General features: G+C 34.5%; 1 protein-coding gene across 6 annotated transcripts in view; it reads right to left on the reverse strand.

Moving 5' to 3' along the window:
- BRD7 (bromodomain containing 7) overlaps positions 1-18,601 on the reverse strand; it is a 53,201-nt gene that overhangs the window by 25,344 nt on the left and 9,256 nt on the right. For all 6 annotated transcript variants that reach the window (XM_072967344.1, XM_072967342.1, XM_072967343.1 and 3 more), the window contains exons 3-9: positions 14,295-14,424; positions 13,892-13,949; positions 11,248-11,392; positions 7,771-7,881; positions 3,164-3,348; positions 2,021-2,144; positions 1,292-1,367 (exon numbers count right to left, since the gene is read on the reverse strand). In XM_072967344.1, coding sequence (XP_072823445.1) covers positions 1,292-1,367; positions 2,021-2,144; positions 3,164-3,348; positions 7,771-7,881; positions 11,248-11,392; positions 13,892-13,949; positions 14,295-14,424 — 829 coding nt within the window. The remainder of the gene's footprint in view (positions 1-1,291; positions 1,368-2,020; positions 2,145-3,163; positions 3,349-7,770; positions 7,882-11,247; positions 11,393-13,891; positions 13,950-14,294; positions 14,425-18,601) is intronic.

An 18,601-nucleotide genomic window follows, 5' to 3' on the forward strand; every position in this document is an offset into this window, starting at 1 on the left:
AATGCTGGAGAGGCTGTGGAGAAAGGGGAACCCTCCTACACTGCTGGTGGGAATGCAGTTTGGTGCAGCCACTGTGGAAAACAGTGTGGAGAGTCCTCAAAAGACTAGGAATAGACTTACCATATGACCCAGGAATCCCACTCCTGGGCTTGTATCCAGAAGGAAATCTACTTCAGGATGACACCTGCACCCCAATGTTCATAGCAGCACTATTTACAATAGTCAAAACATGGAAACAGCCTAAATGTCCATCAACAGGTGACTGGATAAAGAAGATGTGGTATATTTATACAATGGAATACTACTCAGCCATAAAAACCGACAACATAATGCCATTTGCAGCAACATGGATGTTCCTAGAGAATGTCATTCTAAGTGAAGTAAGCCAGAAAGAGAAAGAAAAATACCATATGAGATCACTCATATGTGGAATCTAAGAAACAAACAAACAAACAAAAACAAAGTGTAAATACAGGACAGAAATAGACTCATGGACAGAGAATACAGACCTGCGGTTACCAGGGGGGTAGAGGGTGGGAAGGGATAGACTGGGATTTCAAAACTGTAGAATAGATAAACAAGATTACACTGTATAGCACAGGGAAATATACACAAAATGTTATGATAAATCACAGAGAAAAAAATGTGACAATGAGTGTGTATATGTCCATGAATGACTGAAAAATTGTGCTGAACACTGGAATTTGACACATTGTAAAATGATTATAAATCAATAAAAAATGTTAAAAAAAATTTCAAAATATTCCCTATATTCTCTCCATTAACATATCATTTGAGAAAATATAAATATGACCGAGGTTCTAAAACAGTGATTCCCAACCTTAATAAACTTCCTATCAACCACAGGGAAGACATATACATTATTCCATTACCATTAAGGTACTGCATGGTATATATATTCATTCTATTCCCTGAAATTAAAACGTCAGTTAAATTTATTATGCCATGATCTGAGGGCTTTGAGATACTTAAAGAAATAACTGAGTCTTTACCCCACAGTCTCTTAAACCTAGGGCTAGAAATTAATATTTTGCTTTGTTAATGGTGAATATGATATTCCACGAACTTTATATTTTAATAAAGCTGATCTGCTGTACCTATTTTGGGATAAAATAAAGCTAGGCCAGCTGTTACCATGAAATACACAATGCCTGGCCAAGTTCATTGTGGATAATGATATAGTTGGGTTTAACAATATTCAGACTTGTTGCTTTAAAACGTTAACCTAGGTAGCATCAAGTTCATGCACAGTCTGATTTTGTGAAAGTACCTCCTACAACAGGATCCACAGGATGCAGGAGACCCAGTGTTGTTGTTCCATCTGGTTTCCTCCTTTCAAATTCACACTGCAATGACCCAAAGTATTCAGTTGGTATAAACAGTTTTATATACCATATACAGATACATATATAGCTCACCAGAAAACCTTACCTTAGTCAAACTAGTATTATAGGTGGCTCCATCATTACACTCATATCAACTTTCATACCTGTCTCTATGTACACAAGTGGGTTAAAGAAGTGAAGGTTAGAGAAATCTCAGAATTTAAAGAGCTGTGTGGGTCATTAAGGCCACCTAGTTCTGCTTACATTATTAAAAAAGGACACTGAATACTAGGGAAGGGGAGTACCTTGCCCAAAGTCATGTATTAATTCATTTGGTTTTAGAAACAATGTGTAAACAATATGATTGCAAAAGACCAGTGATAAACGCTTTCTTTTAAGCTTAAAGTACATGGTTCATTTTCCAACTTTAGAACACATTAACTTCACTTAAAAAACAAAACAAAACAAACCCCAAGTCCTTCTACCCAGTAATAGAGGATAATATTAATCATGTACTTTTACAAACAAATACATTATTACTTTTTCTTCTATGTGTGGTCCTAAAGAGTTCTACGGCAGATACGGATTAAAAGTACACAAGAAACTTAAAAACTTAAAAGTTTCAGACAACCTGAAATCAGTAGGTAATGAAAAGAAAGGAAAAGCTCGATCACCTGACTATTAGCAAGCCGCCTGGTCAGCTTTCCTCCAGATTCCTTAACAATGCGGTCAATCTGCTCCTGCTCTCTTTCTAAATTGTTGCTTTTAAATTTATCTTCAAGTACATCTTTGTCTTTCCTGAAAACACACATTAATACTAAGTAAAAAAAAAGAGTAAGATGAAAATATTAAAATGTAATTCCAAAAATGAGTACAGTTAAAGTAGAGGAGACATCTGTACTACTGACACCAATTAAAACTGTTCCTTAACAGTCTGGTAAGGGGCCCTGATAACACACAACTAATAAGGCAAACCAAGTATACTGGTTAGTTCTTTCCCTTTTTGTGTCCAGTGTTATTTGCTTTAAATGCTTTTCTTAGTATGTTCATAAAAATGAACTCCACCTCAAATATATTTTAAAGAAGGGGCGCACAATTTGTTTGATAATTTGTTTCAAGTTCAATTTTTAAAATTTAAATTTAAAATAAACATACATTTAAAAATGTATTAAGTCTTAGAAATATAGCAAAACCCTGCCACAAGTTTACCTCCATTGCATTATGACAGCAGAAATCCCAAACTGTTAACTACAACCCCCTCCCAGAGTTGACAGCAAAGTGCTGGGCATCAGGGCTGGTGGGCTATGGTGCGAGTGGGACATACATGACTGCATCTGGCCGTGCCAGCTGCTGCCTGGTAGGACCAGTGGTTCATTACTGCTCCTACCAACTGACATTGAGTGGAAAACACGCACACATCCCAGTGACAGCCCATCTGTTTAGAAAGTAGCTTTAACTGTGCTTAGGCTTAAAAGTACTCTCAATTCCTTCATAGAAAAAGGTAATGAAAACACTTTTTTTCTTAAACAGATAGTTCTATTAAAATAAACTCACTGACTCTAAAGATCTCTAAAGATAATTTATTGGTTTTAAAACTACTTTCATAAAGAATACATATTCAGAACTATTTTCTGAGCTGTGTTGGGCTAATTCTATATAGTGCTCTGTATGAGAATAGGGGTATCATATCATCAAAATGGACTTTCATGACAAAACCCAATCCACCACCGACCTAAGGCAGGGCCCCAGTCAGTATTTTCCCCCCTGAACTGGCTTGAAAAAGACTGCTTAACCCTAGTATTTCAAAGATTTTTTACTTTTTATTTTCCTTATTGGGGCTCTTGAAGGCTGGTGCCTCAGCGTCTCCGGAGTCTTCCCTCTCTCTCTGCCAGCAGCTGCTGTCCTCCCCACTCTGAGACGTGTCTGTTTTATCTTTCTGCTTTCGACTTTTCTGCAAGTCTGCCATGAAGTCTATGCTCTGCTTCAGGCTCTGAATTCTCTCCTACAAATATTCAAGAATATTCTTATTGCATGTTTGTCATTCATTTTTAAAGTAATGCATTCTTTTTTTCCCACAAGTTTGCACTTATGCTGTCATTAACTAGGGAAGAAAAACAATTAAATGTAATCATACCAACAAAGTAGAATATTTAGGAACCAGGACAATAATATCTGTTCCTTTAATTCAGATCATTTCCGACATAAGAGAAAGCTTTTTATAACTTTACTGCATCATCAGAAAGTTCACAGAAGAGAAACTTTGAATAAAGACAAAGTATTCTTTGCAGCACTATATTTTAAAAGTAAAATTTAGTTTAATAGTATGTTAAAATTTTATATTTAACAGAATGAGTTCTCTTTTGAAATTTAAGAAATATCAGATATTTAAAATCTGGAGCATCTGAACACGTGACGATCCCTTATATTCTGGTACCAAGGGATGGTCACTGATGACTTTGGCATTCCTCTCTGTGAAAACATGCCTCAAGGAGAACAAAAGGCTGCTAGCATAGCTTCTTTCTCAGAGCATATAATGTTCTAACTGAAAAAGTCTTGTTTTTATTTTGTGAAACGTGCTGAATTTTCCACTGCACTGATATGCTGTGAAATTTTCATCATGGTTAAGGGCTTGAGGTTTCTGGACAAATGTTAAACAGGCAGATTTGTTCCTAGTGACTATTCTCCCTTTTAATTCTGAGTGTTGTCACTGGATAAAATATGGAGTGCAGTCTCCTTAGGGCTGCATAGCAACAGCAGGGAAGACTTCTACAGAATAATAAAAACTAAGAACTGGACAGGACCAGAAGTAATTCAAGTAAGAACAATGTAGCCCAGAAATGCTAAATGACGCACCTAAGGTCACAGAAAAAGTGACTAAGACCAGGGCTCTTGCCTCTCATGATGGGGCCTTTCCTCATCATACTCTGCTGTGTTAGCAGTGTGAACTGTGAGAGCCTCAACAAATGGACCCTTTTTTACTGGACTATAATTTTAAAATATTGTAAAAATAATCTTTAAAACAACTATTTAAGTAATATTTTTTATTGTAGACAAAGATATGGGTAGAGAAAATAAAAACCTTGTTAATTTATTATTCAGAGAGGAGAAATGTTAACAGGTTTATCATTCTAGTATTTTTCTAAAGATTACACACATTAGCTAACTGGAATTATACTGGACATTTTGTAACAAGCAAAATTTTTTTTTTCAGTTAATAAATTGCAATCATCTCCCCTCTGTATCATTAAATAGTATTTCATCCCATGTGCATCCCATAGTTTAATTAACAACTTCCTATTGGACATTTAGCTTATTTCCAAGTTTCCATTATTATAAATAAGTTTCTAGGAATCTCTATCTCTTTAGGATAAATCCTAGAAGTAAAAAACACTAGGTCAAAGGGGATGAAATACTACTTACTGCCAAGCTGCCTTCCAGAAAAGCTATATTAACTTATATATTAGTATTTAAAACTTTTACCAGTGTTTGAAATTTTCTCTGTATGCCTGGCAAACTGAATGGTACTACTATTTTTTAAAAAGACTGCTAATCTGATTTTTAAAAACAGGTCTTATTTTAACATAAGATAACATAACATAAAAATATTAGTGAGTGTCATTATTTCTGTATGTGTTTATTGGCCTTTTGTGTTTCCCCTTGTGTATGTCACGTAAGCCATTTCTTAATTCATTTATTTCTAGCACCTGAAACAGGTTGGCACATAGTAGGTATTCAATAGATGTTGGTTAAATGAATGGGCTTAGACGACAAAGTTCTCGGTAACCTCCTTAATTTCCATTCTAGAATTTTATAAAGCAGAACCTAAGTTAAGAATATTTGGGGAATCTTTAAAAACATAGTATGTGTAAAATTAAAATAATTCAATTAGACACATTTTCCAAATTTCAATACATCATAGAAAAAAGGTGAGTTTCATTACTTTTACTCTGAAACCGATGTCCTTCTGTTTTGGCATTAAAATGTCTAAACCAGCATACTATATCAATTCTCAATTTTACAAATGACTAAAATGGCTTGAGTCTTTGCCGTTAATAATAGCTAATACCTACTGAGTGCTTACCCACACACCAGGCATAATTCTGTGAGGTAAGTACTACTGTTAGGCCATTTTACATGACCGGAAAAAGGCTGAGCAGGGTTATGAGGCCTGCCTAAGGTCACATTGCAGCTCAACAACAGCCAGGACTTGAACCTTGATTAGTCTGGTAATTAGTGGCTGGTGAACCAAAGTCACTGCACTACAAATAATATTGTGTATACTATAATGCAGCATTTACTATACTTAGGAGATCAAAAGTGTTATTCTATACATGTACTTTCTTTATAAAAATAACATATCTACTAATAGTCACTATTTGTGTGTAACTGAAAAAAAATGATGAAAGATCACTCTATAATCTTTACACCGAAAATTCAAGTTATCTTTGAAAAGATACCATTCATGGAAGGGTGTGCTGGGCTCTCTTGGGAAATGTGTTATTAGAAGAGTAACTCAGAAGGTCTAAAGTTAAATGTTTAAAAATCACTGCTGTTAAGGATCCCTCCCAACTAGGGTGGAGAGAACAGTCAACAGGAAGCTATAGCACAGGATGGGTAGGGCTCCTCAACAGGAAGATCTGAAAAAAGGGAAAAAAGCGAGAGAGAAAAGAGAAAGTAGAGAAGAAAGCTCATTTTCTTTGCTTCCAGCCATCCTACCTTCAGTAAAACGCAAGAGATACTGGAATCTTTTGCATGTTATAGTAACTACATTATTTAGAGATGGGAAAACAGGGGTAAATCAAACTTGATAAATTTACTTTGGATATGTTATAGTCTGCGAATTAAACTTTATCCTAAAAATTCAATGTACATATTTCGGAGTGACTAAAGACTGCATTTGCTGGAGGCATTTTTACTTCAAATATGAAATAAAAGTATTAGCAGGTTTTAAAAACTGGAATATGGCTTGGTTTTGGATTCGAAGTCTCTCTCCGAAGATTGAGATAAACACTTTATGTTCCTCTTCTCTCTGCAGATTTCGCCAAAGACAGGTAACGGGCTTACATTAGTTTCTCAAGTCTTTAGGAAAGGGTGGAAACTGATGCTGTCTAAATATTAGGAGTGCAAGGATGATCATCAATTCTCAAATGTTTTTCTTTCCCCAGTTAAGTAGATCCAAGAATCTTTCAGAGCCAATCACACAGACACTCAGACATCTGCACACCAAGGCAATTCTTTAAATGTAAAACTGCGATACAAATGATCACCATAAAACTTGGAAAACCATGTGCATCTACACATGACTCATTTCTACTATCCTCTAACTCCTGAGCCTGAGCTCAAGTCCTTGACTCTGATTTCTTTTTTCTTCTTCCAATGTCCATATACCCACTCATTTCTTCTTTGCAAAATCTCTCTCCTATCTTGTCCTTCTTGGTTTCCTCCCTACTCCAGCTCTTACCTAGAATCAGCACATTAATTCTAGCAATCATCTTGGAGATCTCAGATTAAACCTTCTTCTCTAAAGATGAGAACACTGCGGCCCAGAGAGGTTAATGTCTTGCCCAAGGTTCACAAGTTAGTGGAAAAGAGCTAAAACGTAGTCTTCTGACTTCCTTCCATGGTAAAGTGCCAGGAATGTCTTAGTTAATTTCCCATCTTACTCAGAGCTGTGAGTAAAACCTCAAAAGAAGTGACTTATTTTGTGAGTGCTCCTTTCTCACAGTAGATGTATACAACCATAAATTTACCCTTCAAGGTCTTTCATCAGCCATTGCTCCGAGGGGAAGCTCCTAGAACTTTCACTCCTATGTACAGTCTCTCTGTTCTGACTAAGTTATCTCGTTTAAGCTCCCTCATGAAGCCTGATGATGTGTCTGTGTCTCTGTGCACGTCTCTCTCACCTCAAACGCCTTACTATGCACCAGTTCTTGTCCTTCAAGGGAGAGTCTGCTCCTGTGGGGAGGTGGCTTTGAGACAATTTCAAGTTATTGCTCATTAGTATATTTTGTTTCTTGCTTTCTTCAACTCCTGTACTTCATCAGAAAGTTAGATTCCACCCCTACAAAGGGAAATAAGAGCACTTTCCTCCTACAAGATTTCATTACGCATCTAATCTATCCTATCCGGGAACTCAAGTTAATGTTTCTTTCACAGCAAACGTAAGTCTATCTAGTGAATACCAATTCAAAAGCCTCTAAATAAATAATTACAAGTGAATGCCAATATTTATTTGTATCAATTCCAAATGAGACTCTTCCTGCTTTAATTTTCTTATGTTAAATTTTTTTCATTTAATATTTCCTACTTTAATATGACCTGCCTATAAAACCAGTACTGTACTAGATCTGTATCACTCAGACCAAAAAACAAAGGGATACAAACTTTATAATAATTATTATTTATGAGAAAAAATTTCCTTTACCTGGCTAAGAATTTTCATCCCTGAGTGCAATAGCTTCTTTGCAGCTTTATAATAAATGGTCTCTGGTTTATTGTAAATCATAGCATTAGTACACATTAGTTTGAAGTTATCCTGCAAAGAAAATAGTAAAGGGGAAATGCGTTAAAATGAAACAAAGTACCCTTCTGTCCTGGTTTGAAATCATGCAGGTCCTCAAAAAACTAAAAATAACAACAACAACAAAACCCCTATCCTTTTCTTTTATTGTTTATTAAACAACATTAATAGCAATTTACTATGCTTTAAAAATCACTAAGAAAGCAAACACTGCTAAATCAATTTAAACATCCTATTATATTCCTTTACAAAATTCTTAAACATTCTATAGTAACTATAAAAATTTTAGTTCAGGGTGAAATTTTAAAATGGGTTTCCTCAGTATGATCTTACTGCACACAAAAAGAATGAGAAGAAAACACTTCTACCTTATACTTAATAATTTTAACTGAGTAGTTCATTTAATTAAAAAATATTCTTAGCTTTCAAATAAACTTTTTAAAAGGCTTTTTCGAAAATTAGTTTTTTGTGTGTGTGTGGGTAATTAGGTTTACTCATTTATTTAATGGAGGTACTAAAGATTGAACCCAGGACCTTATGCATGCTAAGCACATACTCAACCACTCATCTATACCCTTCCCCCACAAAACAAACATTTAAATTTTCCATTTATGAATTAAATATTTTATTTCAGATCTTGACTGAAAACTGAGTCAATGCTAAATTATTACAATATTTTCCACCAAATTCAAATTAACTGAGCAAAAATGGCAAAACATTTACACTAATTTTCTTTTAAGTATTTGGATACTATTATAAGTTAAACATAATTTGCAGAATGTTGTAAAATCATGCCAACAAGAAATAAACCATACAACTTCAAAGAGTTGCAACATGTAACTGGAGTAGGCAAATTATCAAAACTGTACTTTTGGTTTAAATTTCAAAGTATGCACATGTGCTGGAGAACTCAATTCCACTGCATATTTTCATGGTTATGTAATTTATACATTGTATAACCAAAAGTACAGTGATTATGCCAAGGCCTTACTAAAATGATAAAAACTCAACAAAAAAGAATCTGACCCCCCAAATTTCTCCCCCAAACCTAAAACATTCAAGCCCTATTATTTAATAACTAGTGACGATGACTTAAAACACTTAATGTAAACAGGTAGACTAAATATTATTTAAAGGCATATGAAAACAGGGAACTATATTCCATATCTTATTAATAATCTATCATGGAAAAGAATCTGAAAAAGAATACATATATAAATAACTGAATCACTTTGCTGTACACTTGAAACATTGTAAATCAATTACAGTTCAATTAAAAAAAAGAATGCATGAGAAGACTGATTCAAGGGTCACAATAAATTTGATATTGTATCTAAAATAGATGAATATATATGGATCATCAATTCTTGGCCAAGTCTCTAATCAGGATTTTGCTAGGTCCTGGATCCCTAAGAATCTGATGAAGGCTATGGATTCCCTCCTCAAGTATACATACAGAGGTGAACACAAAATTTTTTATGTAATTTTGTAAGGTTCTTGGTCCCCCTAAAGGTTCACCCATGGCTACCCAAAAGACCCCAGGTTAAGAACTGTTGTTATACATATTCTGAAAAACTTCCATTCCATTATGAATTATCAAATATATATTTGGGGGGAGGAGTGGCAAGTGAAGGGAGACACTAGATGACTATGCACGTTAAATGACCACTGGGCCTTCAACTGGCCAGAAAATACTAGATTATCCTACCGATTACAAGTGTAATCTGTTAAGACAATTTGTGGAGTCCATGAATCTTAACTGTCATGTGTTAGGTTTTACTGGACCTTTGTCTATTGGCACTTGGTCATTCACAAAGCTGAATGACCTTTCTGCCTAATTTTCATGTAATTAAAAACACAAAAAACAAACAAAAAAATAACTCTGAATAGCCTAATGAGCTGGATAAGCTAATAAATATTACAATGGGCTACTGAATTTTCCTGAGGAAAAAAAAAAATGCAGTAATGTAGAAAACTCCAAAAAATTAAAAATACTTGTTTGTTTCAATTATGATAAATCTTAACCATTTGCTCAAAAACATTTAGTGGGCATACTTTTACTCCTTCCTGTCATCATAAGAGAAAGATCAGAGGAAAACTATTCACAAAAAGAAAAAAAAAACTGAAAAATTTTCCATTAAGCAATAATAAGGTCAGAAATATGCTGAAACGAACAGTTCTAGCCTAATTTTCACCAGATGAAAAGTTGGGAAAAATCTCCATTTCTCTGAAACAATTCAGTTTTTTCAGAGCAAGTGAAATATTATCTGTACATTCAAGCTGATAGTAAAGATAGAATTAAATGCTGGTGTTATTCATAAATTTCAGCTGATCAATGTGGATGAAAAAAAGAGAGCCCAAGTAAAGATAATGTTAACTGTCTACAGTTTTCCTTCTGTAACTGAATAGGGTCTATCTAGCCCTTATGTCAGGTGAACACCGCAACCTGACAGAAACAGAAAACAGAACAGAAAAAACAAAGCTATAGCTGATATTACCTAAATCAGTTAAGTTCATGATGGTTTAGTACAGAGCAAATTGAAAAAAAACACATCGTTCTTTTCTTTGGAAGATTAAAATGGAAAGTATAACTCTCAAATCAACATAAACCAAGGCTATTTAAAGAGGGAAAAAGCTTCAACTATAACATTAGGCATATACATCACCTTGGTGGCCTGGAATACCTTTACTTTAACATTTTAAATTTCTTTCTTCTTAAAGTTGAAGAAAATATGTTAAACAAATACAGCCAAAGTGAACTCATGGAGCAACTGACTTTCATCAAACTAGAAAGTGTAATTAAACCTCTCTTTAGTATTTCTAGACAAGCCAATTTATTCTCTATTTTAGAAGATGTCCCTAGAAACAGAAAAAAAAAAACTACTCTAAATCAGCTTCCATTAAAATATCAATTTTATTCAGTATCTTGTAATAACCTATACAGAAAATAATCTGAAAAAAAAGTAACTGAATCACTTTGCTATATACCTGAATCAACTATACTTCAATTAAAAAAAATTGATTTTACCTGTGTTAACCTGAAATTAAAAATTAAACATCTTTTCATTTTAAAGGTTGAAAAAATATTTTGTAGAACAAATGAAATTCAAAGTTTTACCAAAACCCATAAAATAATGAAAGACTGACTGCAGATGGCTTATTTTGCCTGGTTTTCTATCACCAAGCTCAAAAATGTTTTCTAAGACAGAAAAATACAGATTTAGATAAACTTTAGAGAGATTATGAATACCAGACATGCAGATTTCTACCAAGATTTTGTATATACAAGATCCAAGAGCTTGACTCTCAATTGAATAGATATGTTACTTTGTAGCATGGCTCACTCTATTTCTCCAACACAACATAAATAACTAGAGTTACCTTTAGTTCTTCTATGGACTGGTAATCATTGTTCTTGATCTTTTCTTTCATGGTACTAAAATCCATTGGGTGTTTAATGATCATGGAGTAGCCAGGAGCAATAAAATCAGTCACAGGAAATGAAAAGAAAGCACTTGGGTCTTTTCTGTGAAGACAGGAAAAAGGCAATTTTATTTCTACTACAAACAAATCTACTGGTCAAGGAGCAGAAGTAAGAGGAAACCCTTCAGATGTAGAAAGAATCTGTTGTGTGCTAATATGTTTTTCACTGAAAACTGAAATGATGATTTTAAAAACTAATAACTATGTAACAACAGGGTTAAGATATTTCACATACAAATTGTACCCTTAAGGCAGAGAATCTTTTAAACTATAGAGCTTAATTAATTTGTAACATCTCTTACATAGGGAAAGATGAAACAAAATAAAAACCTAGACTAACCTAGATCAATGCTTTATACTCTGGGAGATTAGTACTATGTATTTTTATCAACTATAGAGGAAAAGGCAGGAATAATAACTATGATGAATGCACATCTCCAATCTTCCATATTGGTTTCTGACTAAAGGCTTAGACTCTTGGTGGGCCACAGGAGTGGTACATCTCCGTGAGTATAGCTGGCCCTCTTTATCTGTGGGTTTCCCAAATGTGTGATACGGAGGACTGACTGTATTCACTGCACTACTGCCATTTTATACAAGGGATTTGGACATCCTTGGATTCTGGTATTCAGTGGGACTTCTGGAATCAACCCCCTGTGGATACCAAGGGATAATTGTATATACCTTTTCTTAATGGACTTCCATTGTGTGTGTAGGGGGGTGCTCAAAAAACTGGTATTAAAAAGGTTCTCATAATATTCCCAAAACTTGAGACCCAGTGCTTTCTATCTCAGGTTCTTAACTCTGGCTGTGCATGAGAATCATTAGAGGAGCTTTAAACAAAAATCCAGTGGGATGGAAGGCTTACCCTAGAGACACTACATGAGAATCTCTTGGGGGAAAGGAGGGTGGGTCCAGGCATTGGTTTTTCTAGGGATGAGTTTTGGTATTTCCAGTACTGACAGGGTTGAGAACCACTGCTCTATATGATTAGCCCATCAGACAGATATTTTCCTCTGGAAATTTGGCAAAGCAAAGCTTTCTTACTACAAATAATCACAGCAATAAAAATGGTTTAAAAAATAATAATAGCAATTAAAAAAATGTATCTACCACATGCCAGGACCAGTGGTAGGGAATTGATATATTTTATATCTAATCCTCACAGAGGCCATCAAGGAGGTAGTATCCTCACTTAGAGATGAGCATACTGAGGCTCAAAGGTCAAATCATTTAGGTCATAAATCCGATAAAAGATAGAGCTGGAATCTGAACTCAGGTGTGTGTGAATCTGCCTCTGTTCTTCCCAGAAGGATGCATAAGGAGTGACACTAAAAATTGCTGAGAATAAGCAAAACTATCCAGTCTGGAACTTACATATCCAAATGCATGCTGTCCATAGTAGTTACCATGAATAACACCATGAAGTATCTCTGGAGGACCTCTTCAGAGCAAATTATCTACATCCCCTAAAATTAGTCATTTTAATATAGAGTCCCACTTGACCAGAAATATTATTACTAAACTTGGTTAATTATATTTTTTACCACCATTTATACTGAGCCTCAAGGATGAAGAATCACTAAGACTACTCAAAAAAAGTGGCTCTGGGTTCTCCCAAATGTTCTGAGCAGTGTGAACATCTCTAGTCTAAGAGAGACCTTGTTAGATAGATTTCTTTTAAGGTGACATCAATAATCTACATTCTGATCTTATGTTGCAAGAAGCAAAATTAAAAGGTAGCCGAAACACTTCATAGTCATATATTCTAACTGAGTTGGAATGCTCAATATTTACTGGTTCACTCCTTTGGGACAAGCAATGAATGATTCATTCAAGTGTAAATACTTGAGATACAATTTTCTCAACTGTTCTGTAACAACAAAAAAGGAAAGAGAGGCCACTGATTTCTGATCTTAACTGCAAAGCTGAATAGCTGTTGAACAGACAGCGCAGAGGCTTTACTTCAAAGTTATTTATGATGTGTTCTGGGGACGACATACAAGTCCAACACAGTGAGGAGAAAGTTTACTGTTAGAATGCGTGCCCATACCAATGAATCCTCTGCGAATAATGTTAATGTCTTTGAGCTAAAAATTCAAATTCTGAGCAAAAAGAAATATCAAATATTTTAATAAACATTGATTTATTCTCTTCCCTTTTAAGAACACTGGTTTTATCTAGATATTGTAATTTTCAGAACAAATTTCTACATTTAAGAGAGGGTCACAAAAGCTTTAACATCAGAAGTTACTTTAGATTAAGGAGAAATTTGCCATTAAGAGTATTATGTAACACTCTTCAAGCTGCCAGTTAAAACAAACCAAATGAGAACATCTAAAAGTCAGCCTCTTGGAGTACTTCTATTGCCAGGCAAAATATTTATCATCCACTTTAAAATCAAGTACATTTGGATTTAGGCCACAAAATATGGCTTTAAATAATAATAATAATAATAATAATAATAATAATGATGAAGTGGTCTGGATCCTGTATTTCCCATTTCAATCTCCATGTTATAAAAACGTTGGAAAAAATTTACCTCTGTAATTGTCTCATCAGTTGATTCAAAGCTTCTTGAAGGGGTGTCTGTTCTACTTCTAAAGTGAAGAAGAAAGGAAAAGAGTGTTTTAAAAAGGAAGGTTTCTAGAGAGTATTGTCTAGCTTATTCTCTTTCTATACATGACTAACATCCATCATTAAATATCTCACAGAGAAATTCCACTTATCTTACAAATATGCCGAAGAACGAGAATATCAACTTCAAAAATGAAGCTAATTCGAAACGCTTAAGCAGTGACAGAAATAAGAAAAGTTAAAAAAAAAATTAAACAGCTTTTAAATTTTAACTTAAAACCTAAAAACCCAGTCATTTTCCCTGGCTATGATCCTTAAAATAATTTCAGGCTCCTTATTCAGGACAGTCAATTCAGAGTTATTCCAACCTTCTTGTTTCGCTAAAGAGCTTGCAAGAGGCTTCTCAGGAGGCAAGTCTAATCCTACAGGAGCCTGACACTGGAGTTCTTTTTCTGCCTCACTGTCCACATGGTCACGATCTCGCTTCTTTTTATCCTCCTAAATGGAACAAAGGGAGATAATTTATAAATACTTCAGAATCAATACCTTTAAAACAAATCATTTTAATTTCAGTGGAAAAAGACACCACTGAAAGAAAAGATTCTTAACAATGAAATCTTAATGTATTTTACTGCCATCTACTGGAAAAGGAGAGAATAACATATTCATAAAGAGGAAACAAAGTGCTTCTATATGCTAGAAATAATTAGAAAAATACTGTTATTCACAAAAGAAAATATACCTAGGAGTAAGTCTAATAAAAGATGACAAACACCTTTTAGGAAAAATTATGAAAAATTATTGAAAGGCCATTGTGGAAGACCTGAATAAAGGAGATATACCATGTTCATGAACTGAAAGATAGTCAATTCATTCCAAAGTAATCTATAAATACAATGTAATGCCAATCAAAATTGCAAGATAGGATTTTTCATGAACCTTGACAAGCCAATTGTATAATTTATCTTGAAAAGTGAATCATCAAGAATAGTAAGAACAGTTTTGAAAAAGTTTACAATAAGATGTTTCTTATCAGATACTAGGTATTTGTATAAAGTGGTAATAGGACAATGTGGCTCTGACACAGGGATAAACAAACAGACCTATAGAACAGATTATAAGCCCAGAAACTGATCTATGCACATAGAAAAAAGTCTTGATATATTACAGCAGTGGCATTATAGACCAATGACAAAAGGGTAAAGCTGGAACTGGTTATCTATATGGAAAAAAAAATGAAATTAGATCTCTACCTCATACCACATGCAAAAGTAAATTCCAGATAAAGACTTCACTGTACAAAGCAAAGCTTTAAAACTTGAGCTAAAATAAAAGAATCTTTATGACCCAAGAGTAGGGAAAGATTTTCTTATCCACAACCAAAGCTAAAAGATGAGCGATTGAGATAAAGTACTTGAAACACAAGTAACTCAAAGATTACATAAAGAGCATCTACAAATTCATGTAAAAAGGCAAATCACCCAACAGAAAATGTGTAAAAGATATCACAAGTAATTCCCAGAAAAAAAAACGGAAATATTAAGAAACATGAAAACTACCTTCAAGCTCTCTAGAACTGTGGGAATTATAAATTTAAAAATGGGAAGGCATGTCATATCTCTATGGTAAAAATTAAAATGTCAAGTTTTGATGAAAATGTAGAAAATTGGGGCTCTCATACCTTGCAGATAGGTGAGTAACACGTATAACCATTAAGAGAACAATTAACAGTATCTAGTAAAGCTGAAGCTACTGTTACCATACTTCTCAGCTATTCTACTTCTGGGCATATACCCTACAGAAACTTTCTGTCACAAGTGTACATGAAGACATGTACAAGAATATTTATTGCAGCACTCTTTGAAATAGTAAAAAAATTTAGGAACAACCCAATGCCTACTAAAAGGAAAATGGATTAATAAATTATGGTGTATTTACACAGCCAATAAAAATAAGCTAAAGTTACACTGTATCAACGTGTATTATATTCAGAAACAATTTCTAGAGGAAATAGCTGATAATTGTTACGTAAAATCTGAAAATATGTACTGAATTTTACAAATGTATGCAGAAATTGTAAAATTATAAAGACAAGTTTGCATGTGATAACACCAACCTCATGGCTCCCTCTAGGGAAAGAGAGAGAGGACTGGAATTCTGGAAGGGCACACAGTAGGCTTCATCCATGTCTGTACTCTAATTTCTTAAAAAACAGACAAACAAACCAAAAAAACCCCAAAGAAGCAAAAGGCAAAATGTTAAGATTTGCTAGGTGGTAGTTTTTTTTTTTAAATTCTCTTTTCTTTGCATTTAAAAAATTAAATTTTACACTAAAATTGCCCCCAAATGTCTATTTTATGCTCTTCTCAACAGGATCTGACTGACTCAAAAACTATTTTCTTGGCCTATGTCCTAATTTCTTATTCTAGTATCTAGAGCAATGGTTCTCAAAGTGTAGTTTCCAGACCAGAAGCATCCAGCATTACCTGGGAAATTGACAGAAATGCAAATTCTGAGATCCGATTACGGTTCTCAAACTTCAGTGTGCATCAGAATCATCTGAAGGTCTTGTTAAAACATCAAAAACTAGGCCCTGTCCCCAGAATTACTGATCCAGTAGGTTTACAGTAGAGCCTGTGAATCTGCATTACTAACAAGCTTCTAGGTTGTGTGGGTATCACTGCTGTGGGGAATCACACTTTGAGTATCATTAATACAGAGCTTAAACATTCTATTCCCAGGGTCCCAGGATTCAAATCTAATACAAAATATACGATTGGTCAAAGCTCAGAGAACATTATAAACTGTAAGCATTGTGCACCTGATGTCAGTTTCCATTAAACTAATTTTTTCATGGCTCCACGACAAGCAGTAATTTTTGGCTCCAGAAAGTTTTATATCTTTTTCTCAGAAAAACTGAACTGGCATGAATCTTTCATAGGTTGTAAAGTTCAGAATATCTGTTCAATGGAAAATGGAACCCCAGAGACAAGAGCTCTTTCTATTAAATGTAAATTGTGGAGAGAGGACAGCTTGAAAGGCAATAAGCACTCTCCTAGATGGAAAGAACTAGTACAGGAAGTCTACAGTAGGGGTTGGGAAACTTTTTTGGGGTAAACAGCCAGGCAGCGTATATTTAGGCTTTGTAGTACACAGTGTCTGTCACAGCTATTAACCTTTGCTGGTGTAGCAAGGAAGCAGCCACAGACAATACGTAAAAGAATAGGTGTGGCTGTATATCAATAAAACTTTATTTACAAAATCAGGTGGTGCTGGCTATAGTTTGCTGACGCATGGTCAACAAGCTCAAGTTATAGCTCTAGCTTCATCCTTAACATACTTCTCTAACTTTCACAGGCACTCTCACTAGACTTTTTTATCACCTGCAGGGTAGAGACTTAAATGTTGATTTTTGTTTATCTCACAGTTTATGAAATGGTGAAATGACCATGAAACAGAAAAGGTGAAAAGACACCAATGGAAAGTATGTCTCTGAACTACCCCTACCTAGAAACTTTATCTAGTCAGCCTGGTCTACAGTAACTGCTTTACTATTCTGTATGGCAAGAGAACATATATAGCCTTCTGGGCTAGAGTCCAAAAGAGAAAAAGAATGTAAAAAAATCTACTTGGAAACCACCCCAAAGTGAATAGAGATACTGTTGTATATTATTGATTGACTAGGTGTTAGAAGATCTAGCTTCTAATTTACTGAAATATGACCCTAGACAAGCTACCCCACTATTTTAGTCTCAGTTTCACCTATAAAACAAGAAGCTTTGATCTCCACAGTTTTCTCTTCACACCTAACATTCTGATTCCAACCTTCCAATTTTCCTTTTTTATGATTCATAATATACCACAGAATCCTACTGTTAACATCAGTTACTAAAAGCAACAGATAAAAAAGCCAGACGTTAACACAGTTCTGGTTAACAGTAGTTTATTTTGCTAATTACATATAGAAAACTAAACAAAAATACTAGAAGCATTTAATTTCAGGTAGCCAAGGAAGGAGTTTATAAAATGGGTTCAAATTCTGGCTTTGCCATTTACTAGCTATGAGATTATGGATACACTAAACAATTTTTTTGGGGGGGGGGACTCATTCCCTTATCTTTAAAATAGACACAATACATAATTAAGAAGATTATTCTGAGGATTAAATATGGTAATGTATGTGACTTTTTAGCCCAACAGCTAGTACACAATGAATACTCATTAATTCATGCATTCAATAAATAAATGAGGTTTTACTGTGTGGATACACATTGGTGGATAAAACACATACAGTCCTGCCCTTAGGAAGCCAACAGTGTAAAAACAGAGGCAGACATTAAACAACTCAGTAAAAAAACCCAAACACATTTCAAGGAAAGAATAACTATTGGATGAATCTATCTAATTTACACTGGAGAAGTGTGGGAAGGCTTCTACAAAGAAGTTAACATCTAAGTTGAGATCTGAAGGAGAGAGAATTTAGCCAGGCTGGGGTGAAAATGGGGGTGGGAGTGACGTGGGAATAGAATTTCAGGGAGAGTAAATATCCTGTGTGCAAGAAGGTCTGAGGCAGGAGAAACAGTAGTTATTTCCAAGACTACAAACTTATTTCAGACTAGATTATAATTTATCCATGACTCAATGGCAAATTATTAATTTGTGAACAATACTTCTG

This window comes from Vicugna pacos, chromosome 9 (assembly GCF_048564905.1).
Source record: "Vicugna pacos chromosome 9, VicPac4, whole genome shotgun sequence".
NCBI lineage: Eukaryota > Metazoa > Chordata > Mammalia > Artiodactyla > Camelidae > Vicugna > Vicugna pacos.